The 25,566-nt window shown below is 36.6% G+C and overlaps 3 protein-coding genes and 1 long non-coding RNA gene across 8 annotated transcripts in view; 1 reads left to right on the top strand and 3 right to left on the bottom strand.

Annotated features, from left to right (window-relative positions):
* Window positions 1-3,216: 3,216 nt before the first annotated feature.
* fbxo30a (F-box protein 30a) lies at window positions 3,217-11,082 on the bottom strand. Its single transcript, XM_028437259.1, has 3 exons — window positions 10,823-11,082; window positions 6,533-8,564; window positions 3,217-5,356 (listed from the first exon to the last, which is right to left on the bottom strand). The coding sequence occupies exons 2-3, from the start codon at window positions 8,513-8,515 to the stop codon at window positions 5,153-5,155; spliced, it is 2,187 nt and encodes a 728-aa protein (XP_028293060.1). The 5' UTR covers window positions 8,516-8,564; window positions 10,823-11,082; the 3' UTR covers window positions 3,217-5,152.
* On the top strand, window positions 10,255-25,566 carry LOC114455928 (uncharacterized). Of its 3 annotated transcripts, none has more exons than XR_003672770.1 (5): window positions 10,255-10,297; window positions 13,864-14,061; window positions 23,261-23,329; window positions 23,420-23,589; window positions 25,440-25,566. It is a non-coding gene; the product is annotated as an uncharacterized LOC114455928 (long non-coding RNA). The 3 variants fall into 3 exon arrangements; XR_003672771.1 differs by having other exon boundaries at window positions 23,420-23,596; window positions 25,440-25,514; XR_003672769.1 differs by lacking the exon at window positions 25,440-25,566 and having other exon boundaries at window positions 23,420-23,779.
* On the bottom strand, window positions 12,389-23,387 carry LOC114455927 (pancreatic secretory granule membrane major glycoprotein GP2). Its single transcript, XM_028437260.1, has 9 exons — window positions 23,249-23,387; window positions 21,540-21,628; window positions 21,303-21,407; window positions 17,855-18,015; window positions 17,631-17,766; window positions 15,186-15,280; window positions 13,862-14,030; window positions 12,770-12,881; window positions 12,389-12,694 (listed from the first exon to the last, which is right to left on the bottom strand). Exons 1-9 carry the CDS (start codon window positions 23,352-23,354, stop codon window positions 12,519-12,521), a joined length of 1,149 nt encoding a protein of 382 aa, XP_028293061.1. The 5' UTR covers window positions 23,355-23,387; the 3' UTR covers window positions 12,389-12,518.
* shprh (SNF2 histone linker PHD RING helicase) overlaps window positions 23,346-25,566 on the bottom strand; it is a 28,491-nt gene continuing 26,270 nt past the window's right edge. For 2 of the 3 annotated variants that reach the window (XM_028437255.1, XM_028437256.1), the window contains 2 exons: window positions 25,459-25,551; window positions 23,346-23,522 (listed from right to left, as the gene is read on the bottom strand). In XM_028437255.1, the coding sequence (XP_028293056.1) occupies window positions 23,483-23,522; window positions 25,459-25,551 (133 nt within the window). In that variant the 3' untranslated portion in view covers window positions 23,346-23,482. Of the gene's footprint in view, window positions 23,523-24,660; window positions 25,552-25,566 lie in introns of those variants that run through there. The other variant, XM_028437258.1, reaches the window with a different exon arrangement.

Here is a 25,566-nt window from a genome sequence, read left to right as displayed (position 1 = left end):
TTGTCATGGCAGTTTGAGTATTCTTTGATCCATTGATGATGGCTTTTTATCGCGCGTGCACGTAAGTAACCCAAGGTTTACATACTCAGGGTTGATTGACCCACTTCATACCAGCTTAATGGAATCCGATACCCAGAGTTTCCCATCGCGGGGTATGTTGACCCAGAGTTTATGGATAGACTCAGAGTTTGTTAACCCTCCTTTATAGAATACCCCTCTGGATGTCAGTGTGTCACTGCTGCAACACTTCTAATATCCTGACGTAGCTTTGCTAACGTGTCTCCCAGCTGTGTTGGAGCAGGATGGGACACAATGAAAACCTGGTGGACCACCAGCCCTCCAGGACCGCGTTTGGACACCTCTGAAACTGACAGAGTGTACGTGAGGAAAGAGCTGCCACGTGATCTACAGAGTGTCACGGACTGAGTTTACCTCGTACTAAGATCGATGATGAGCAAATATGAGCATGCGCAAAAAAATAAAAATGAAATAATAATTCAGTTTTGTTTATTTTTGTTTTTAAAGTGAAAGAACACGTGTTTTGTTAATTTATTGGATTAGGTTAGGGTTAGAGTTAGGTTTGCATGCTCATAATTGATCTCAGTAGGAGGTGAACTCGTTCCCTTGCAGCCCAATCATCAGACCGGCCCACTGGGAATTGTCCCGGTCCTCCTGATTAGCCACTCCGGGCCTGTCTGTGCCCAGGGAAGGAAAAGAAATGGAAAGAAGAGAAGGAAAAACATGGAAAAGCCAGAGGTCAGCCAGTGTTTGAAGATCCATGACCATTTATGAATCCATGATAGTCAAACAAGCTAGCAGAGGCGACCATGCTAAGGCACGTTAGCAGCTAGTGCTAAACAGAAACACATCAAATAAAATACTAGCTTAACAAAAACATTGATTGCACGGTAACAGCGGTTTATTGATGTATTGTAGTTTAACATCATTTTAGGAGAACTCTCTTGATTACCATAATTGGGAGTTCTGGCTTCATGAAGAGCTAAACCAATCAGTTATAAGATCATTCACTAAAAGATTTAGACGAAAGCGATCTGATATTTAATAGTCCATATTTAATGGTTTTGTCATTGTTTTGTGTTCTGTTTGTAGTTTTCATTTTAATGAGATTTGTATGGTTAACTCTGTTGTGTGCTTTAGTTTTTGTTGCATGTTGTTCTGTACTGCTCAGCACAGTGTTCATGGGGTAAAGGTGCTCTGTACTTTGAGTCAAAGGCTTATCTATGGAAGTGTTTGTTGTAACTGCTGCTTTATTCTCAGCTAGTCATGTGCATGTGGAGTTGTGACTCTCAGACCGTAGATTTAATTTTAGCACTTGTTGGCACTAAATTAGGGTGGACATCGTCTTTTTTTAATAGATTGGCAAGTTTCCAAAAGAGGTCGAAGTTATCAATAAACGTGAAATTATTGAGTTTGCAGCAGGATTGTAAGAAGTTGTGCTACTGTAATAGATGGTTAAATTGTTCTATACTCCTATTTGTTGTAGGGAAAGGACCAGAAATGAATATAGATTTCCCACAGGCCTTTAGAACGTTAAAGAGAGGGTTAAACTCATTCATGGTCCGTTTCAATTCACGTCGGGTGGTATCGTTCGTCCCTACATGTAACACTATTTAAGTGACAGTTGCTGGCAGCGTGGGTAACATTTGATTAAGTTTGTTTAAGATAGTGTGAACTGTAGCACCTGGAATACAGTGTGTGATGGCATTAAAGAATCTAATATTCCTCGTTATTGAATTAAAACCTGCAACCAGTCTTTGTGTCTTATTTTCCAACATTTACCTGGTTGAGAGACTTTTCAGTCCTACACCTACTAGAATACAATAAGAACAAATCGAAAGCAATCTACAACTTATATAGTATTATACCCTTTTAACTGTTATAGTATTTACATTATTTGTTACTTAAAATGTCATACAGTGAAACATTGCTAATGTGAGAATTGTTGCCACAACTACAAGTTATTTGACTGTCGATTACTCTTTTAAAAAGCAAATTAGTTACATTAATGATAACTTCATACTTAAAGTAACTAAGTTAGACAAGTTACTTTATTAATTACATTCAGCAGCTGCACTTCACCACCTCAACATAAAAATGACAACCGGTTTTGCCAAAACTCTCTTTAATGGAAGTGCATTTTGACTATTAAGTCAACAACGTATTTCCTGACAAATTCTGATTTGAAAAAAAATGTTTTTAATAAAAGTTTTTTTTCTTCACTTAACATACTGTCATTTATTTGTCTCAATGTACATGTATTTGCCATATTTTGTCTGATTATGCAACACTTTAATTGCACTCGTGCTCAAAACATGACTTGTTGCATACTGTATGTGAGGAAAATGACCGACAGTAACGCGTATTGACTTGGATAAGTAACTTTAATCTGATGACGGCTTTGGAAATAGTGACGTTTGCTTACTCATAGCAGAGTAACATGTTACCAAGTAATTAAGATACAGGAACAGAGTACGAGACTCCAACAGACTCATCCACAAGGCCAGTGACGTTGTGGGGATTAAATTGCAGTCTCTGACAGTGGTGACGGAGAGGAGGAGCCTGTCCAAAGTTAAATCCATCTTGGTCAATGAGTCCCACCCACTCCATGATATGCTGGTCAGTCACAGAAGCACCTTCAGCACCAGGCTGATTCAACCACGCTGCTCCACAGGAAATCATTCCTGCCTGTGGCGATCAAACTGTACAATGCATCACTATAACCTCACAGCTAGATTGTTGTACATATCGAAATCATATTTGTATAATTGTATCATATTGGTATATATTTGTATTATTATCTATCATACTTTATTTTCTACTACTGTAATGTGTTTCTGATCCCTATTTTTAACAGTCTTTTACTTATTATACACTTATTTATTCTTTCTTTTGTCTTTGTTAAAGTTTTTATTCTTTTATTTGTGATTTTTTTTTTTTTGTCTGTGGCTTTACCAAAAGCAATTTCCCCCTGGGATTAATGAGGAAATTCTGAGCTGCTCAAGCAGACTTTTAATTTGAAATTTAGGTTATGTTCCTTTTCACAAACAAAATGTAGTCAGTATTTTGAGGACACATACAACAGGCTAAATTGTTAATATTTATTTCTTATTTATCTTTAGTTGCTCCATGTCATTTTGAATTACAGTTCAATGGAATCTAATAGGAAAAAGGCTGTAGTAACAAATGACAAATACATTTAAAACCAAAATTCTCTTTAATAAAATGCTCTGAAAGTCAAACCATTGACACCGGCATGTTGCGAAGAAACCCACTTCAACTGGAGTGAAAACTTTAAATACTGATGCAAATGTGGATACACTCCACACACAGCAAAACAAAGAAGGCAATGTGCATGACAACCTCACATGTTTACCTCATATAAACTTATACAGACTAACAAACTGACTTAAACCTTCACTCCTAATGTGTGCATGTGACTATGTAAAACTGAAGATTAAAAAATAAAAATTCAAGTTACATTTCAAAAAAGTGTAATCTATGCACTGTGCCTGAGAAACAAACAGTTAAAATAAGTCCTCAAATGGACCAAACAAGATATTCCAAAAACGGTCAAACTGACATGCTTTATGCATGATAAAAGATAAACTCTCCTAATGCTGAAGCAGTAATGCAGCCTCAGCTTTAGAATTATTGACATTACAGTACACGCCTTGTTGTGCAAAAACCTAACAGACTTCTTTTCAAAGTACCAGTACAAAAATAAGAAATAAAACAAACAATTGGGAGAGAAATCGAAATCATAATTACACAATTTTACATTTAAATCATGAACAAAGAAGTATTCTCAAAAGGAACACCGCACTTTTTTGGAGTCATCTTTTTAATCAAGATTTTCTTCTGCACAAAAAGGTACACACATTGTTTTCATGTGTTGTTGGTTAAATCCAAAAGTATTGACTAGCACTAAAAGTATAAACTACCCTTTAAAAACAAATGTTTTTTTTTTTTTTTTAGCAGGTGCTGTGAGAAGAGGCTTAACACCGGAACCCTGAGAAACCTTGAATAGTTGATGCTTGTCACTTGAGTACAATGTGTGTGTTGGATTTCCTAAAACCAGGCCCAAGGGCTTATATGAGCTCCGACACAAAGCTTTCTGCGTACTGACCAACAGTTTGATGTCTTGAAAGTACATTCAAAACTTTACTTGCTACATTGTTTTATTTATTTTATTTTTCTGCTGGTGACTTGAACAACATTGCTGTGTAACTGGTGTACTTTTGTGGTTTCCTCTGATACTGCTGATAAAACAGCAAACCTGGTTCTTGGCTCAGATTAAACACTCAACATGAAACTCTTGACATTATTTTAATGTTAGCAAAAGAATGCCTCGTTTAACCAACCTAGAAGTTTGGATCGGTAACAAGGCCACGACATCAACGACATCCAAGCAGCACACGTGGCTGCTTTGAATGGTTATATGAACTTTAGAAAACGTTAAAGATGTGCAAAACAGTCTCATGTACTCCTACAGTCAGTTTAACTTACTCAACTTTAATTAATAATAAAATCTACATCAAAAGCCTGTTTATTCACCTTTCAGAGTAAAATGGTACACTGGTATAAAATCCATCAAAGTGAAAAACATCCTGCTACTACAAGTTGCTGGTTTAAATTCCTGAATTGTGGTTGACTGCTACAGGTGACCTTTTGATTTTGTTTTAAAAACTGTATATGTTGGAAATATATTTCTTTTAAAACACTTTGTTTCTGCTTGATTAAGGCTTAAAAAATCTTTCTGGCTACTTTGACTGGTGTTCGATGGCATTTTACATGCTGATATTGGCAACATTTTCATAGAGTCCCCCGAAAAAAAATACCATAGAAAATTAACCTGCGTATAATTTCTAACAAGTCAGGTCATAGTAATGCATAAATAGATGTTTCCTTAGCCATTGCGATGTTGGGTTGATAATGTAAGAAGAAGAGTTAATTTACACTGACAGGTCTGATGTGAACAACAGAAGCTTCTGGAACATCTCATGAAAGTATACAGTTAATATACAAGTTGTCTTTTTGAGGCTTGAAATCTTGACATCTGTAAACAGCGGAGGGGGAAAAATGTGTGTGCGCTCTTATGGTCTCAAGAACATCCTAAAGATCACCTTGTTGATTACGCCACTGGTTTGAGGACTGATCTCAAACACCTCCCTTCTTTGGTGAGCTCTCTGGTGAAACACATGCATGGCAGCGGGATGGCCTCCTCCTTACGGGAGATTGTGTTGAACTTGCACTTTTTGAGGTGGTCGGCCATGCTGGCAATGTTTGCGAACTTCCACTCTTTCACAGTACCGAAGGCTGTGCTGAACCGCCACACCTGAAAAATCAACGCAGAAAAACAAAACAAAAGAACACTTACACATGAGGATCTGCATCGTATTTGTGGAACAGAACTGAGAGTTTCAGCTGCTATAAGACTGTACAACAGGTTCTGCTAATGTGCACTTTTATTATTATTGTTAGTAACTTTTAATTATTTATTGTGTGTGTGGAATGTATGGCACACGCTGTATGCTACTGGGCACTTGAATTTCCCTTTCTGGAAATGAAGCAATCTATCGACAGCTTCAATCAATATTAATTCAAGACTTTTTAATACTTTTTAGTCTGTTGCTATTGGTCCGGACCTGGAACTCAGACAATCCTGACTGTAATTCCGGCACTTCCTGTGCGCATGTGTCTGCATGCGCAGTAAGCCAAATGTCGGTAGTTCCGTCACTGCTGGACCCGTGTCGTTCTTGCTATAGTTTGGTCAGTTTTATTTTAGCCTTAACCTATCCCTTACCCAGGAAATATCCTAAAATGTTTCTTTTTTTCATATATAAATCTATTTTTAAAGGTGGAATTTGCCGTGTTTAATATGTTAAAATGAAAAAAAAGAAAATGTCCGTAAGTGTATCACAGGCACATTACGCCTATGTAGAAAAGGTCAGGCAGTGACGGAACTGCGCATGTGCACAGGAAGTGCTGGAACTATAGTCAAATTTGTCTGAGGTTGCCACATCAATTACATAGGGTAATTGGCGGCCCCCAAAGTAAACACACAAAATGACAGTACATTTTCCAAAAAGCCCAGACTAAAATAATCAAAATTACAACAAAAACACAAGATGACTACTAATATTGCCAGAAGTCCATAAAATAACAACAAAAATACAAAAAATAAAAACCATTATGGAAAGCTATTAAGAAAAACATTTTTTGAACAGGTAACTTTCATCAATTTTTTTTAACTTTTTGTTTGAAATAAATACACATTTTTGTTAAATTTACATTTTCCCATGTTGTTTATACATTTTTTTTTTTACGAAGGTTAACATTTATTTTGAAACATGACTCTAATTACAATCTGTTGAAACGCTGATTTAAGACATTTTAATGACAATTAAGGCCTTATTTTTAGATTCACGAACTTTTAGGACTTCTTAATAATCTGAGGGAAACCTGTATCTATTTTTATACAACAAATTTCAGGTGCACGATGATGTCTGACCTTGTCTGTGATCTGCCATGAAGGAGACCCATCAGCTCGCCGTTTCTTCTCCCACAGTAACACGACCATGCCTCTCATCTGTAGCAGACTGGCACACACGTCCCTCATGGTGTGCGACACTCGAGAGAGTTGGCACAAGCTAAAGCTGTCCAGAAAACTTGCTATATATTGCAAAACTTCAAACGGAAGACTACTGAACATGTCACAATGAGAGCTGAAGTGTCGCATCGTTTTTGGAAGGTGGTTCCCAGTTTTGAAAGGCAACCCTGGCTGGACACCGAACGAGCCGAGGTGTCTATCGTGGATGATCCTGAAGCCCTGTACAGAGGGGCAGAATCGTCTTTGAGAGTAGGTGCAGCCATAATAAGCTAAAGGGCAACGTTGCTCCATCCAACCATTGAGTCCAGCGTGGATATCTCCGTGAACATTCTTAAAATGAGAGGAAAACTCGTCTCGTCTGAACAACTGTCCGCACACAAATGTGAACATGGAGCGTTGTTTGGTTTGATATCGAGCTACACACTCCAGCACAAGGTCCAGCCTTAGTGTGTGGAAGGGACTTGGGTTAGAAAGCTGAGGACTGGCGTGATCACAGGCCGAGGCTGAGGCAATGTCCCCAACCATAGTGTTGGTGGCGAGAATGGCTGAGGGAAAGGAGAATGTCTGGGTGCCAAAGTCGATGTGGAAGCCATCGACAAACCTGCTGTCTGAGATTCCTCTACCTCCAGGAGAATCTCCAAGACAAAAGAGCAAAGCTGCTGTGATGAGATCTATACCATGGAGACCCATGGGATCGTCTGCTACCTCCAAGTCAGACGTGTCCACTGCTTTGTCCTCCATTTTTGCCCGAAATGGAAATGGGTCTGACAGCAGCATTGCACTGAGAACCTTCACATTTTGTAGCTTACGCTCCAGACACCTGTACCTGAGCTCAGGAGGTAAATGCTGCAAAAAGTTATTCCTCACATGATCAGAAAGCAGGAATGGTATTGGACGTGCTAGCGGTGCTGGTTGAGGCACTGGAGGATCCAGTGCAACGAGAGGCAAATAGTCTGGTAGAACCTCAGGCCAGGAGTGGTTGGAACCGTTTACTGGTTCCTCTACGTGTTCGTTCTCCTCAAATAGCAGCTCGACAAACTCGTTCTCCTCAACCCAGTTAATGTGATTGTGCTCTTCATCTGTAGCCACAGCACAGTCCACTCCACCTATCGCTCCCAATTCACACTCTGAGTTAGAGTCACTGTCTTTCATATCAACATTCTTTCCTCCCTCTGCGCCACAGACGTCCTGAACGTCCCCATTGTCTCCGTTCTGGAGCGCTCCTTTCTCAACATTCTTTTCACCATTTAGATTTACAACAATTACATCAATGTCTTTGGAGTTAGTCAGGATGTCCAAGGCAGCAGCTAAACTTCGCCTTGTCTCTACTGAGGCTCTACATAACTCATTGTACGTCTCCTCTTCCATTTCCACAGTCTCATTGCCCATCAATACCGTTTCTGTCAAACCTGACGCTGTGGCCATTTTTTCACTTTCATCCACCTCCTTTTCTCCGTTTTTTGACACCGTCGTCGTGACCTTCAGCGACTCTAATAACATTCTCTGATCCTGCAGAGCCAAAGCCATGTCCAGCTGCTCCACCTCATCAAAGTCTTTGCTCAAGTTCTCATAGGACTTGTAGTCGGCGTAGGTCACAGGCCAGCGGTTCCACTCCATAGTGCAACATACTATACTCGCAGGACACGTCTCAAGATGTTGGGCCATCTTAATCCTTGGAATAAAGAAAGGGCAGCCGAACCCACTGTTCAGACAAGGCAGCCGCTCGAATGGACAAAGTAAACGATGTTCCTCCAGTTTGCAGCCATGGAAAACTGCTCCGCAGACCAGGGGACAACCCATGAGATCGCAGGAAATGCCAGCCTCAGGTCTGACCATACACCGCCTTTTGATGCATTTAAGGCAATGGGGGTGGATTTTCTCCATTGTTTCGGACAAGTGGGTGAAATGGAGGGAGAGGGGTGGGCAATCAACCCTAGAGAGAAAGAAAAGGGGAACAAGATGTGTTAATGTTATAGTTTGAAAACATTATGCAAGATATCATGTGATCAGCTGAGTTTGCTCCCTCTAGAAACCCTTCACCTCTCATTCAAGAGGCAAACAATTTGATGACAACCTGAAGAAAATGATAAAGATGTATTAATTCTAATGAGGTATAGAACCATATTTTACACTTTATATCATTAGCATTTATTTTAAATAAACATACATTACAAGCATTTCAACCAGGTGACATTACCATTTTGTATGTTGTGCTTTGATGTGAAGAAAGAAAGTGAAGCTTTTGCTGTTCTCAGTAAATGAAAGAAAACTAAACACTCATCTAATTAAAAGGAGCTTATTAACTTAATCTTCATCATCTAATAAAAATAAAGACTTTTATAGATGATGAGTTTATTAGAATGTGATATACAGTACATTATTACAATATGTACAACTACATATTGTCTATGTGGTGATACTGCACGGTTGAGATGAGTGTAATTTCAGTTCCTGCTTGTTAATACAACATCCTGTCATTTCCTTAATTATTAAATACACACATTGTTCTTAATTATTAAATACACAGATTATTCAAACAAAGCTCTGTCTTTTCCTGCATGCCTTGACATGGGGACAACAGATGGAAAATAGCCTATGGCTATAATCTGACATATTTACATTTGTTGTATGCTCACTGATAGGGATGTAACGATTAATCGTAAGGCAGTTAAAAATCGATTCATAGGTACCACGGTTCACATCGATGCTCTGAAAATTGAATCGCAGTACTTTTTTTAAACAGCAGAGGGCGCTATATATTTATCCTTCCAGAAGCGGACGTGACGGGCAGAATCTGCTCCTATTTTCTTTCTGGCCGCCATTTACTGTTAAACATGCTCATAAATGATTCTTTACATGTTTAGTACCAAAAAAATATCTGTAATAGTATGTGAATATCTGTAAAAGTCACGTTTTTCTATTAGCTCTGTCTGCTAGCATAGCTTCTCTTCTTCACTGGTGGAATAACTGCATGCCAACCGACTACTGGGTTACCAGCGCCCTCTGCTGGTCTAAACAAATATTTGACGTAAATACAGTAAAATGACTGTTTTTTTTTTTTTTTTTTTAAAGTCCAATTGTTAAGGCACAAAATACATTTTCAGTTGCACTTTTAAAAAGAAAAAAAACTATTATGCAGTTTTGAATTGTTTACTATAGAACCAGAATTTAATTCTTCTTCATTTGTATGATTCCTTTATTTATTTTATTCAAGATTTATTTTTAGTTAAATTGCATCATTTTGAATAGTTTATCAATGGATTCTTTTGACAATGAAAAATAAAAGTAAAATAGTATAGTATTTTCCCCCAAAAAATAAAGGAATATTTTTCAGTCATTTGTCAACATTCCCATTTTGTAAAATAAATCGTGAGAAAATTGTATCGTGAACCCAGTATCGTGAATCGAATCGTATCAGGAGTTGAGTGAATCATTACATCTCTAATCACTGATATGTACTGTCCCTACTTAAATAAATTAAAAAAAAAAAAAAAACGTCAGACACATTAGGTCTCTGGGTTTCCACACACCCCTCATCTTTACAGTTTCTACATCCTCTGGCTGACCAGTGACATTTCACAATAACAACACCCTCTAAGATTTCACATAAACATCATTTGAACAGAGACATTTGGTTCTGCAGCCCTGAGTTACTTCACAAAGCTGGTAAGCCAGAGTACAACACAGCCAGGCTAGCCAGTAGTTGTAAATCTTAGTTTATAAGCCCACAGGCTTTGGTTCGGTGGTATTGTTTGTATTATAGAATTAAAGGGGATATTAAGAACCGGACAAGAAATCAATAAACAGTCTTTTAAAGTCCCAACGAAAACTTTGCCAATCTCAGTAACAATGTCAAACAAGGTTATCATTGTTCAAGTCTTCATGGCATTAGCCTTTAGCAGCAGATAAATGACGTAAGCATAGCTGACCGGTTAGCAAGGAGCTAAAAACACAAACAACACAATAGTGGCCGCTTCAACTAGACACAACAAGTGTTAGCATTGGAAAACTTTGCCTTGGTAGTTACACTTACAGTTAAGTGTACTGTGTTAAGTCAGAATACGAAGTAGACTACCTTTAAAATTGAAAACAAAAACAAATAAAAATGAATAAACAACATGGTTAGTCTGTTAGCATTCGCGGCTACTTCTAGTTAGCTTAGCTAGCTGGTAGCTTCCAGAAAATGCTTACCCGACTTCAGGGGCCTGTGGGTTTGATGACTTCTACTTTCTTTGTTGTGTCGGCTCTGTCGGCAACATCTGAGAAACTACTGAGACACGAACCACGGACAGAAAGTAGCGGTAGGCGGTGATTTGTGCTGCTGCCACCGGCCGGGTCTGTGTCTTAGTCAGTGCTGGGTCCAGATCATGTACTGTTGATCCTGTGGCGGACATACGCACGGCTACGTCATCACGTACACAGCGCAGTCACATTTATGGAGGCAGAGCAGAAATAGACAGACGGGGAAATACCCAGCAGCGTCTTACATGTAGTAAGTTACATGGCTGCAGTGCAATCAGGTAACTTAGTCTAAATCAGCTCAGACTCAAATGACATGAAAAGGAATTGCTCTGAATAAATTGTAAGGGTTAAAGACCTCTGTCTGAGTATTATATTTATTGTTGTAAGCCGTTTAGGAAATTAAATATATAATTAACTGGGAATATATGGAATAAAAGTTTGAATATTTCAATCAATCAGTGAAACTTTATTTTTTATAGAAGCTTTTAAACACATTTAATTCACCAAATTTGATTATAATCCAAAGCTTTACATAATTTTACAAAAGTTATAATTGACAAAAGGTAAAATGATTAAAAACTAGGATTAGAGAAACTTTGAAACCTTGGAGATCACTATCTAAACTGTCACACTAGTTTGGCGTTGTGGCTTCAATTTGATAAATAAGGACTGGGAAAAAATACCTTTTCTTTGTGAGCTTAAACAATAAACAAAAAAGTATTAAATACAGTACCTACATTTGCTCATTTTATCAGGCAAACCCAATAATTTATCATATTACTTGTGAATTGCAAATCTCAAGTTGACACAAAGATTTCACATCAGTTAAGCTGAATATCACGGTTATCAAAGATCCGGCAGATAAAAAGTTATTTGTGGTATCAAAGGCTGAATTTTGTGTCTGTGCATATTGCAACGTCCTGTAGAAACAATTTCTACCAAAAAATCAGTGATATTCTTAAAGATCATGATTGATGAAATTAGCATTAACAGCCACTTAAAGTAAATACAGTAGTTAGAAAGGAAAAGTGGGACAATTTATCTTTTTCCCTACTAAATCTGAAGGTTCACAAAAACGGTTCCTCTGGTTACAAAGAGCATTATCAGGACGTCTTGCTGTTCTAGCGTAATAAAATGAAGACCATTTTTTTTATATACTATAGTTCAATCATTTCTACTGATATTCTATGGGCCACAACATAAATACTGTAAGTAGGTAGGTGAGTACTTTTCTTTTCTTTTCTTTCTGTCTTTACAGCACTATAAAGAAGGACATAAATGTAATCTTGACATCAGGTGAATATGCAACTGTTTAAGAGCCAGTTCCAAATCTTATGACTTGGACACAACTGTATGTAGTTTAATAGATAATATATTTAAATACACTTTATCAAATAACAACACATGATTAGCCAAATCTATTTTAAAGCTGCTTTTTTTTTTTTTTATGAGATTTAACAAACTATGCAAAAAGTACCACATTTTTTTCAACTACAGGAATGACTCAAACACACATTTAAAATAGACATTTAATGTGCATACTTCTTACAAGTCAAAAGGGAAAATACAGAATACCAATTATTACAAATGTCATCTGTGCACAAGTATTTTAATGTCCATATGTGGGCTTTAGCAGCGTCTTGATTTACGAGGCAACCTCTGAGATGTGATGAATGTTGGATAAAGTAAGCTGTGCCTCTCGTGTGGGGTAGAAATGTCTGGAGCGAAACCACAGCCTCCCTAACACGGCCGTGATCAGCAGCAGGACCAGCAGCAGGCCTCCCAGGACAAAGGTCCATACAGTCAGGACTCCACCGGCATCTGCAGACAAACCAAACTGTTGGCCACATTTCAAAAAGGTTTAGTTAAACCTCTGCGAATCATAGGAATACATACTGAGATTGGGCTTTTCACTGTCGAGTAGCCGTCTGATTGGTCCATAGGACACGGTGTGGGACAGTGGGATGTCCCTCCTTCTTCTCATAAATGCATTTTCACTGGAGCAATTCTGTTCAAACAATAAATGAGAAAAGTCTGATTTACTAACAGGCATAGGCCACAGGCAGCCCGAGGATTGTTTGGCCCCCAAAGTAAATGCACAAAATGATCCCAAAACACATATGACTACAAAATACACAAAAACACAGAAAAAATACACTCGAAAAAACAAACAAAATCACAATAAAATGCACAAAAGGACAACAAAAATACACACATTTACTCTAAAAACAAACAAGAATGCAAATATACACAAAAAAACTGAAAAATGTACAAAATGACTCCCAAAAACACACAAAACAGCAACAAAAACAGACAACCCTTTGTTTTTTCCTGTAATGATCCTCAAATTGGTCATTATTCTAATTTCTGACATGAATCTTGATAAAGTGGCCCTCGGATCAGATTATGTGGCCCCAACGGTGAAAAACAAAACACTTGGGTCTATATCAGGGGTCTCAAACCATAGCAACACTTGGCAAATTACCGGCAGTTTTTTTCCTTTCAAACTATTATTATTGTTATTTAAGCTACATAACTCAAATTAATCTGACATAATGATGGATGGAATCTTTTTTTATGAATGAATGATTTTATTATGGAGAAAATGAGAAACAATGACCATTTACTTCCTCACTGAGAATGTTATCAGTGCTCTTTGAATTCTAGTCAAAGTCTTCTTCAAACTATATTATATTGACATTCTTGTTCGAAGGAAAATTAAATTGCAATTTTTTTTTTTTTTTTTTGTATATAAAAACATCCAATGAATGAATAGTTACTAAGAATATTTTACAGGCAGAACTTTAGTTGTTCTGTTAACAATGATGTTGGTCAGAAAACAGGGAACAAAGGGCCACAAGTGGATCATGGGCCAGCAGTTTGAGACCCCCCTGGTCTAAAATAAGGCTGGATGCCTCACAGACACTCAGCTTGTCCAAACTTGCCGCTCATGACCAGTTTAAATAGACCCTTTATGTGCTTACTCACAGGCTGGCACAGTCCAGGACCGCTGTGGCAGATTTGTACGTTGCAGTGGAGGAAGACATCAGTGTAGGAGCTGCCCACAAACTTGAACATCTGTATCCGGAACATGGCCTCTGGACCCTGGCCATTCCTCAGCACACCCAGGGTCTGCTCGTTGGACAGCACCGGACAGCTAGAGAGAGGGAAGCACAGAAGTCAGAGAGGTCTGTTTTTACCTCAGGAGTAAAGTAGCTTTATTGATCCCGCAGTGGGGAACTTTACTGTCATTACAGCTCAGATAAAGGAAAAAAAACAACAGAAAGCAACACACAGAATACCAAAAAGACACCCGAAAAATAGTGCGAAGGTGATAAAATAAACAATACAATAATAGAGGCTATATATATATATATATATATATATGCCTTCGACTGTTTTGTTGACCAGTCAGACAGCGGTAAGAATGAATGGCCTAAAAAAGTAAAAAAGACTGTAAAAAAGACATGGGCAACTGGTGGCCCTCGGTCTAACTTTGTGCAGCTCTCAAAATAAACAGAAAATTGCTCCAAAAACTCACAGTATTAAAAAAAAAAAAAAAGGACAATAAAATCACACAAAATAACAACCAAATAACAGACAAAAATTGCACTAAAAACACAAAAACACTACAAAAACCCCAAAATATAAGATATTTCTCTACTACAAACACAAATACACGAAATGACTCCAAAAACACACAACAAGAATGAACAATATTTCACTGATAACACACAAAACAACAACAAAACACAGAAAATGAGGGGAAAAATACAAGATGAGAACAAAAAAACATTAAAAAAAACAATATATAAACAATGACAGGAATATATACTCTAGGACAAAAAATACCCATGTGCTTTCATAATTCTAAATGCTGAAATATATTTTGATAATGTGGCCCTGGGATCACATTTCACATCCCATTGCTGATGTAAAGGAACCATGTAAGGCTCATGCATTTCATTTCATCAAAAGGAAAAACATGGATAAAATCTTTTCCTTGAGTCAACTTGGTGGATATACAGTATTAATGCACTGCTGTTGCTAGTAGAACTGAACTCTGTCTGGTTGTCAAAGGCATGCACAGCTGTGTAACTGAGAGTCACATGACACTGAGAGCTTAGAGCAACAAATTCTCTTATTTCACATTTTAACAGTGCTTTTGTAGGAAAACATGGGGGTGTTTGGGAATGTGGGGAAATAATTGGGTCACAGTATAAACATCCAGTGTGTGCATAACAAAAAGACATTCATCGTTTTCTCAAACTGAGAATTAGTAAAACAGGAGATTGTGAGTTGCTTCTATGACCTGTCTCTGATAAAGGTGTACTGAATATTGCTGTAGGGGTCACTGGTGGGTGTGGCCCAGCACCGCTCCATACGCAGCATCAGGTTAGCTGGTATCTACAGAGGAGACATAATGACACGTCAATACGTCGGTTTTCACAAAGAAAAAATACTTGTCAATGTTCAGCATCCACGTTTTGGACCAACGTGAGTAAACAACAGGTGTGCCAGAACTTTCAAAGCAGCAGCACTCAAATTACTACCACGAGAGGAGAGCAAAATCTCCAGCGTTGCTTTGAATATCCCTTTGAACAACATATTGCTTAACACAGCAGTCTGCAACCTTTACTCTCAAAGGAGCCATTTTACCTCATCTCACATGGATGAAGTCCTTCTGGAGCTGAATAAAATACCTTCTCAATGAAGACAATATAGTGTATAAAATTCTATACATTTAAAATGCTATATACAGTATATATATATATAATTCAATTAAATTCAACTTCATTTATATAGTGCAAAATACAACAAAGTCATCTCAAAGCGCAAAAACAAAATATAAGTCCAAAAAATTTATATATATATATATATATAAATTTTCCCTTTCTTCTCTCTATTTTGTATATGTATGTATATATACATATATATATATATATATAAATATTTATATATTGTTCCTTTCTCCCACACATTTAATGATTATCAACTTGTTATTGTCTCCTCCACACACACACAACACATAACACACACACACACACACACACACACACACACAATAGTATTTTTTCTGTCATTGTCTCTGTCTTTGTGTTGTATGTGGCAAAATAAAGTATAATAATATATACAGTATAAGTATAAAATAATGTTTTGTAAAGATAAATTTTTTTAGTTAGTTAAGTTTAGCTAATTTCTTGCCAGATTTCAAGCATGCATATTTAGCCACCACGTTGCCAGTTAAATGAATTATTCCCCACACAATTCAAATCTTTATTTTCATCCAGAATAATGTTTTAGTTGGTTTAATTATCTTATCAGGGATTTAAAACTTAAGGTTAACCACAGGTGCAGGAAAGTTGATGGTCTGTAGATGTTGCCGGAAGGTGACAGAGTTATTGCACAATGTGATTTATTTTTAGGTTGACATGATTTGATTTTATCATTAATACCCTCTGTAAGAAAAAAATAATTATGTATTATTATTATTATTATTATTATTAATAATAATAATAATGATAATAATAATAATTATTATTATTATTATTTATTTCAATTTTTTTTTGAAGTCAAAATAGCCACATGAGGCTCCAGAGCCACGGGATGCAGACCCCTGGCTTAACATTAGGTGACAACGTGCTAAAGCTGATCCAAAAATAGCTGTCGATAGTGTGCTGTTGCAAGTATGCCTTTAATGTTTTCTTTGGGAAAAGCCCAGCATGCATCTCTTTAGCCACAACTTGTTTTGCATTTATTAAGTAAATTGTAGAAGTTATAGAGTTGTTTTTTCTTAAAACGTCAAAATCTAGTTATATGATAACGATTGGGATAATTGTGTTTTTGTATTTTTCTAATAATAGATTTAGTATATTCCACATACACGCATTGCAAATACATAAATATCATAGCTGAGAATAAAATGTAATTATTATAATAATTGATTTTCTGAGCCAGCTTGGTCATACACCAAAGTTATTCTCAACTCGTTGGTCAGAGCCCATAATGGGACCGGTTGCAGATCAGTTTTCAGTGTCAAGTGCATTAATTTACTTGTGGGGAAAAAAAGATCTTGTGCCTTTATTTTGAAAGGAATTATATTGTGCAACCAAGGGCTGTGCATTCACACTTAAAGTATTACCTCTTGCAAGTTAATCTGATTTTATCAATTAACCACTTTTTACCAGACCACAATGGTGGACAAGCAATTAGTTTTGCTTTCATACAACAGGAGATTGAGTTCAAGGCTTGCTGGCCTACCTCTCTCCCTCTACGCATAGTTTGCGTATTGTTTACATCACATGTGTCAAACTCAAGGCCCAGGGGCCAAATCCGGCCCTTTAGAGCATCAAATAAAACAAAAAACGTGAAACATTTTGTAAATGACCAACTAATTCAGTTGTAGATATCTCAGCCCCTCCAAATACAAAAATTCTATTAAAATCTACATTTTTTGCAGAGCTCAACTTTCCAGTTCTTACATCACATGACAGAAGTCATTTTTTTATCTTAAATTGTTGAAAGAACCCTAAAAAACGAAATTTCCCCAAAATCTAGTAAATTTAAGTGAAGATCCTGCAGGGACTGATATACTTTATAAATTATATATTATTTATACGTGGAAGTGCAACTGAGGGCAGATTAATGTTAAGGTCAAACTGGTCCGTATTTGGCCCCTGAAATAAAATGAGTTAGACAGTCCTGGTTTAGATGGTTTGCATAAGTATACATGGGTTTAGTCATGGTTCAGGTTTACCATAAAAACTTTCACAAAGATGTTATCATCCAAGGTGAGCGATGGCACTGTCATCCATATGTCCTCAAAGGCTTCATCCTTATACAGCAGCATTGACACGGAGAAGTTCCCATCCTCAGTGTTCAGGGTGATGGTTCTGTGCCATTTTAGGACATTGGAACAGTCACATGCTAGTAATCCTGATATATAATCCACGGTGTGATTTTAAGTTGAAAAAGACATACCTGACATCCACTCGAATCATGTTCAGACCGTTGGGCTGCTGGACCATGTAGTTGATGGGGTACCGGCACACAAACGTTATGTTGATGTAGTTCCTTGTGATAATGTCTGAAAAGTTGTTGTGTATGGTGTTGATGAACATGATGTGTGTATCATCTGAAGCCTGGAAAAAGATACAGACTCTGTGAGATGCTCAGTGTTACTTTACAAAACATGAGCAAAAGCAAGCGGCACAATTTTTAAAGCAGCATTCTCAAAAAGTTTCAAACCAGGGAGCACATAACTCATAAAATAATAATACTACATATTTACTTAAACAAAATGAAAACATTACTATATACAAACTAAAAGGATATAGTTATAAATCATGTAAATGCATGTACTTAAACTGTTTGTTTATTTATTAGGTGAAGGCTTTCAAATAAACTGTTGTGGGTTTTCTGCCTCTTCCTGCACATAGTGAACATACCGTATTTTTCGGACTATAAGGTGCACTTAAAATTCTTTCATTTTCTCAAAAATCGTCAGTGAGTCTTATAATCAGGTGCGCCTTATGTATGAAATTAATATGTCAAAATGTTTTAGAACAACTTTGGTAAACTATGAAGCTGCACCGCTTGATGGATTTTTGGCGCTTTAGGGCTACCATAGTCAGATATGTACCAGTACTGTGCTTTAACATACTGAACTGAAAAAGTGAGTGTAATGTTTTATATTTTATGTGTTAAACCTGAACAATGTTGAGAATTATTGTTAATGAGTTCAATAAAGTTTGACTTATGTGACTATTTTGTTTCGCTTAATGAGCCTTAATAATAATAATAATAACAACAACAACAACAACAACAAACTGGTGCGCCTATATATATATATATATATATACTGTATATAAAAGGATATTATGTATGTTTGAGGCTATGAGTTGACTTTTCTTACACAAATTAGCAACATAGTTGTATTTTTCAGCTTTAGAACAATTATCTAAAGTGCAATCATGTGTTGGGTTGAGTCTCGCTTTAAATCTTACAATTTCTAGCCAATGACCTTTTAAATTACTGCAAAAAATACATTGTTTTTTTTATTATTATTCAAGAATGCATCTATTGTAATGAATACAAAAAGTGTGAAAGCACCTGAAGTAAGTCCTGATTGATTTAACACAGTAGATCACAGTGACATGGCCCTGTCCCGTATATTCAAAACCCCAACAATGACCAAAAAAAAAAAAAAAAAAAAAAAAATAGGACTCCGAAGTTTGTCTGTAGAAATAGACATAATGACCGCCTCAAGCTTTAACGGCTCAGACATCTTTTACAGCTTCTCAGTAAACACCCCACCCATCACTACTACAACCACTAGCAGCGCTGACAGATCAACAATTTGTCTACTCGCTCCAACATTCATCACACCTTAAAATGAAGCCCAGTAGTCTTGTATTGGAGCATCATTGATAATTCTGTCACATTTCTGACAACATAAATCACCTTTAAACCCAACAATCACCTCTATCTTCTCAGAAATAGGACTTTGAAAGGTTCAATAGTCAAGGTTAATGTCAGGCAGCATTCCTCTCCTCTAGCAACAGTGGTGGAATTGACAGCCTTCCTTTCCTCAGCTGCAGTCCTGAAGCCTTGTAAAACGCAGAGGTGGACCACTGGGATATTCGTTCCCTGTTGAATGATGTGTTAACCTTTTGCTTGCTTTACAAAAGAGAAAACCCTCATGCATTCCAGGAAAGCAATCTTAGGACACTCACAAGCTGAAGCATGGATTTATACCACTCTAAAACCTCAAGAGTGGCTGGATAACGTAGATGATTTATGACCTTGCTATTCAAGGGACTTCAACAAACAGCAATCATTTCCATGTAAATTATTGTAATTTAGAACCAAAGGACTATTTGGGGTCCCCTCGCTGTGCTGAATAGGGTGCTGGGCTGTTGGGAGAGAAAAAGAACACACAGGCCCTGTATCTTCACATCAATGTCACTCTCCTTCTTTTTCCCTCTCTCGTCTGGACTCAGTACAAGCCTTTCTCTGGGTATCTTTTTATACTTGCTATGAGCTGATTCCATAGCATCCGCCTGAACACAGAGGCTTTCAGTCCTCAGTTACGTCACCACGGCAGAAAAACACTTTAGGCACTTTCAATTTTACATGAATAGCAACAACTGACTTCTTTTTGGCCTTAAAAAATCACCATTGGTTGAGTTTGTAGGAAAAGTTTAGGAAACAAAATCCTGACATGAATCATTGATAAAGCTAAGGATTTTATGTTACTCTTATTGGCTGAAGTTAATATGGAATGTTTACTGTGAAAAGTTGCTTGAGTTAACAACATTAATGAGACCTATAAATCCATTAGGGCACATGTCAAACTCAGTGTTTTTCAACCTTGGGGTCGGAACCCCATATGGAGTCACCTAAAATTTCTTAAAAATTTAAATAGATCTTTGAAATTTTTAGACTATTATTCTTTTAAAAATTAATAATAATAAAATAAAACAACATACAATATTAAACAACTGTATTTCTATACTTTTACTTTGTGAAATATAAATCTAGTTAAACTAAAATGCAGTAAAATAAAATAAAAATAAAATAAAAAATAAGCTCAAACTAAAAAAACTAAAACTAATTCTAGAAAAAAAATAATGTGTTTGGGGTCACCAGAAATTCTTGACATCAAAATAGTGCATGATCCAAAAAAGGGTTGGGAACCACTGCACTAAATAGTGTTTCTTTCCACTTATTTACAAAATGTGATTCTTTAAAATGTGTTTTCACTCATCCATTCCATCATTATTCTCTATAATTGTTTTTAAATAGTTTTCTAAGCAAAATGCTGTAGTCAGACAAAGGGGTTACTTGGATTCAGAAATAAGAGAAAGGGGGTACATGAGCCAAAAAAGTTTGAGAACCACTACTTTATAGCAACCAATTCAGCCCACAGCAGAAAGCGAAAAAGTCAGAGAAATTAAGACACAAACTCAATTAAACTCCACAATATTAGCAGGGTTGACATTTCATCCTAACCCTTATCACACAATGTCAGTGATTTTTAACTTAAAATTGTTAAAAGAAGAAATGTATCCCAAATCCTGCAACTTTCTTCAAATTGTTCCTCAAAATTTCCCCAAATTACATAAAAAAGGGTCACAAAATCAAATAAATTGAAAGTGACGATCCTGCAGGAACTGATATGTCACTTATTGCATTGATATTATCAGTGCCATACATATTTTATCATCTATTTATAAGTGGAAGTGCAAACAAGAGCACAATAATGACTAAATTACAAAATTTCCCGCCGACAATCTGCGGCCCACTGCTTCATATTTGGCCCTTGAACTAAAATGAGTTTGACACCCCTGCTTTAGGAAATGCTGTACACATTGATAAAGTTTCACAGTTCTGACATTATATTTTGGGTAAAGACACAAGTGCATACCATAATAGTTCCACACTCAGAGAGATTCGTCTTTATGCTGAAGACAAAGTCATCTCCGATCTCAACGCCGCGACACTCTGGATCATTCAAATGTAAATCCCAAACCTTATCAGACAGAAAGAGCACAAAAAACATAGGATATAAAGTGTGTTAGCAGAATGAAATACAAATACATCTTTGTTACTTTGCTTCAGTTTGATTTTTCTGAGAGAAAATGTTTTGCCGGTGGTGACTTACATAAACTGGTGGCACTTTGTTAAGGAAAAAGGAGCTTGGAATAATGACATCCATGTGGTCGTTGGTACAGATAACAGTCTCGTTGAGTTCTGAGAAAAAGACAATTTCTTTAAGAAACGACGGTGATTTTTATTCATAGTAAGCACTTTCCTCATTGAGATATCAGAAAGGTGTTGCCAAAGAACGTCAATCACCCCAGCTTTGATAGTAAATTCAAAGAGTGCATGATGCTCAGTTACTGTACATACTTTGATTACAAGTACTCATGTTTCTGTAATTGAGTGGCTTTTATGGGTACTTGTACTTTTTTGAGTACATTTATAGATCAGTAAGTTTACTTGTACTTAAGTACGTTTCTAAATAATTAATTCATTACATTCCTACACCTAACAGTTACAGAGTAAATTATTATTTTTCATTTTAAAATGATCAACAGACAAACTACAAAAATTAAATGACCAGACAACAATCAAATGCATCACATCATAGCCGACCAATCAGATTAAAGGTAATACACGGCGCCAAAACAACATTGGAGGTTATTTTCTCAGTTTTAGAGTTAATGGAGCTATACTTAGAGTATGATATATATTTTTATTTTGAATTGAATACATTGGTGTTATTTTATATATATATATTTATAAAAAATAATTGTACTTTCTGAAAAACCTTTTTTTTATATACAGATGTTTTTGTGGAAAACAAATTAAGCTCCAATTGTGCAAGATTCCGTCTCTTCGTTTTTCAGTTTATACAGGCAAGATTTACGTCATACTAAAAATAAACATATGGGGTGAAAGTAACCAGTAACTTTGTAGTTGTTGTAGTTTAGCTTTATTTCAAGAACACAATGAAAAAGTGTACAATATGTAAAACATAAGACAATAATCCAAAGAAAACAGAAAATTCACCGCTGCTTGAAAAGGAGTGGGATGAAGTTTAACACTTCATACATTTAAACAATATGTTTGCAACAAAAATTCCAGCTAAACCAACTCATTTTCCTTCATTTCTATAACGTTCAAAAATAATTTATCTAAATCTTGTCCTAAATTGGTTTATATTTAGACATTTCTTGAGCTGCTCATTTAAGCTGTTCCACAGTTTCACCCCTTGTACGGAAACACAAAAACCTTTCTTCCTACTGTGTACCACCGGTATTATGAAATTTAATTTTCCCCACAATATAAACCCTCCTTCCCTCCGAGTAAATAACTTATGTACATTTTGAGGTAAATCATTGTGCTTTACCCTACAGTATAAGGAATTTGTACAAAAAAAACTTTTACTCTGAGTATTATTTAATTGAGCTACTTTTTACATGTGGGCTACTTCAGTATTTTATGTACTGTATGACTTGTACTCGAGTACAATTTCGATGGAGTAACAGTACTTCTACTTGAGTAGGATATATCCGTACTCTTTACACCTCTGATACTCACTACCTGTTTAATGCTGCTTTATGTCACATAACATAAAAAAGTCAAGGTGTTTAATTCCAAGATCAAAATGTACATTTTAGCATTCAGACATGCAAAAACATTGTTCTGCATAGCATGTTTATGCTTATGTCATGCTCCTAGTTTAAAAAGACAAAAACAAACATTATTTAAAGGCATAAAAAGCCTTTGTTTGACTGATCACATTTTTTGCATTAAGAATAAATAGAAGACAAACTACGACAAGCATTATAAACTATAAGTTCTCACCTTCCTCCTCAGGCTCCAGATAGACTGTGGAGTCGACCGTCCTCACACTGAGCAGCAGCCACGCTAAAAGCAAACTGGCAGGTACCATCTTCCATAAACTCTCCATGTGGGTTCTCTCAACTTGGCAAGTCTGTAACCGTTTGGCTTTTTCCTCCGGAATCTTCTATTCAGCTGGGCTTGCTGTCACTAGAAGACGAAGTACCCCACTCTTCCTCCAACCCTTGAACCACGGCTCTAATGAACTGAGAGCCTCCCTCCAGCCCTAAAACACCAGCTTGAATGATGTCCACACCAACAATGAGATTCCACACGTGAATAGGGAGAACTGAGGGGAGTCCGAGGTAACACGTAAGCCACCGCCTACTCTGGCCATGTCCTCTCAGTAAACATCTTACAACTGCTTTTTTTTGCAACAAGAACTCTCGTAACCAGGTGAAGTACGACGCTGGGCCTCTTTGTCGTCTCCACCTTTTGTCTGGACCTTTTAAAATCTTTACTAGAGCGGGAATCACAGTCAGTCAGGTGAAAAGAAACTCATTACCAGTCAAGGGCATTTCAACAACAATGATGAAGACCAGTAAGTGCGTGTGTGTGGTGTGTTAGGCAGTAAAAATAGTCAAGACAAGGATTATTCTAATCTCTTTAAGTTGGGAAACTTTGATGCAACAGCCACATAAAAGCTGTCCTGGCCATTTGTAAATGTCAATAAAAAAGAACGATGAGACAGCTGCCACACAAGAGGAGAAATGGTCTTCACATTAGTCAGGCTTTTATGACTTTAATTCAGAAGATATGCTTCGTAGAATCTCTTTTAATCTCAGGTAGTGGGGCATGTTTTCAGTACGTAGTAAAAGCCAGTACAAACATGAAACACATTGTAGTCAATAAAGCTGATGGTCCAATCACTCTCAGTGGTAGAGAAAAAAAACTTGATTTGAAGTTTTATACATAAGGCTGAAGGCTGTCATTAAGTGTCTTTGCTAAATTATGACACCTTTGGAGCTATGTTGGCATTTTTTTTGGTGAGGTGGAGAGATCTAGTGTGAATAGGGTCAGGGTTGGGGTCAATTATATTTGTAATTGTGTAATTGATAATTAATTACAATTATGGTGTAATTATAATTGCAATTTTAAAAATATGTTGCTGAATTGTAACTGAATTGTAATTGAGTTTAGATTATTGACTTTGTAAATGTAATTGGCATGAACATTCTATAAAATCTGTCAATTATAATTGAATCTAATTGAACGCAAAACTTGCAATAAAGGACAAATTAGATGATAGATAATATTTTTTATTTTGATTCCAGAAATGGGTCAAAACTGAACCGTTATCATAAGAGATGCTAACAGAAAGCTAACACAAGAGGAAGGTTAAGTTTTATGGGGTTATTTATTTCAGACTCAGTAATTGTGATTAATTGTAAATTAACTTTTGTAATTGAGAACATAACTGTAATTGACTTTCAGACGACAAAATAATCATAATTTAATTGCAAATGAAAAATGTAATTGACTCCAATCCTGGTTAGAGATAGATAGGGATAGAAATGGTCTGTGAGGATTTTATTCTAGTTGCCTAAATGGTTAAGGGTTAGGGTAACGAACGACACTTAATGACACCTTATTAATGCTGATGACAGGTGTCGTGTCATGATAATGACAGCGTAATGTCAGCCTTATGTATAAAACTTCAAACGTTACTAAGAAGTTTAACTAGGATCGGGGTGGTTAAAAAACATCACTTTGCTTCTATTGTTTTCTCCATAGACAAAAATGATGGGACAGAAAACCTGTTGACAGACATTTATTTTTTCTCATTGTTTTCAATATCACAGGCCACAGAGTGTAGTTTGGTCTAAATGCACAACAAGATCAGCAAAAAACATCAATTATGTACAGGAGAGCCAAAAACATTACTTAAAGATTACTTACAATAACTGTATCAAAGAAAACTGCCAGCAAGAGATAAAAAGTGTCCCATTGGTTCCACTAAAAACATGTTATTGATATTTGTCAGAGATTAGCTATATTATTCTTTTTAAATGCACTTCAATATGCCAGTATAAAAAGAGAATGTGCAAAATCTACCGCTAAGTACTTGTATCCCCTTACATAGCTCTGTGTGTGTGTGTGTGTGTGTGTGTGTGTGTGTGTGTGTGTGTGTGTGTGTGTGTGTGTGTGGATTCAGCCTCTGTGCTCAGACTCACTCCAGATGTTCAGTGTCCTCAGTGAACAGATCAGCCAGGTCCGACACCGTCAGCACAGCAGCCTCTGAGTGCTTCATGGCTCTGCTGCTGTGACTGAAATGATGAAGA

The sequence above is a fragment of the Gouania willdenowi genome, chromosome 22 (assembly GCF_900634775.1).
Source record: "Gouania willdenowi chromosome 22, fGouWil2.1, whole genome shotgun sequence".
Lineage (NCBI taxonomy): Eukaryota > Metazoa > Chordata > Actinopteri > Blenniiformes > Gobiesocidae > Gouania > Gouania willdenowi.
The sequence above is the reverse complement of the archived record's forward strand: the minus strand, read 5'-3'. Positions and strand labels throughout refer to the sequence as shown.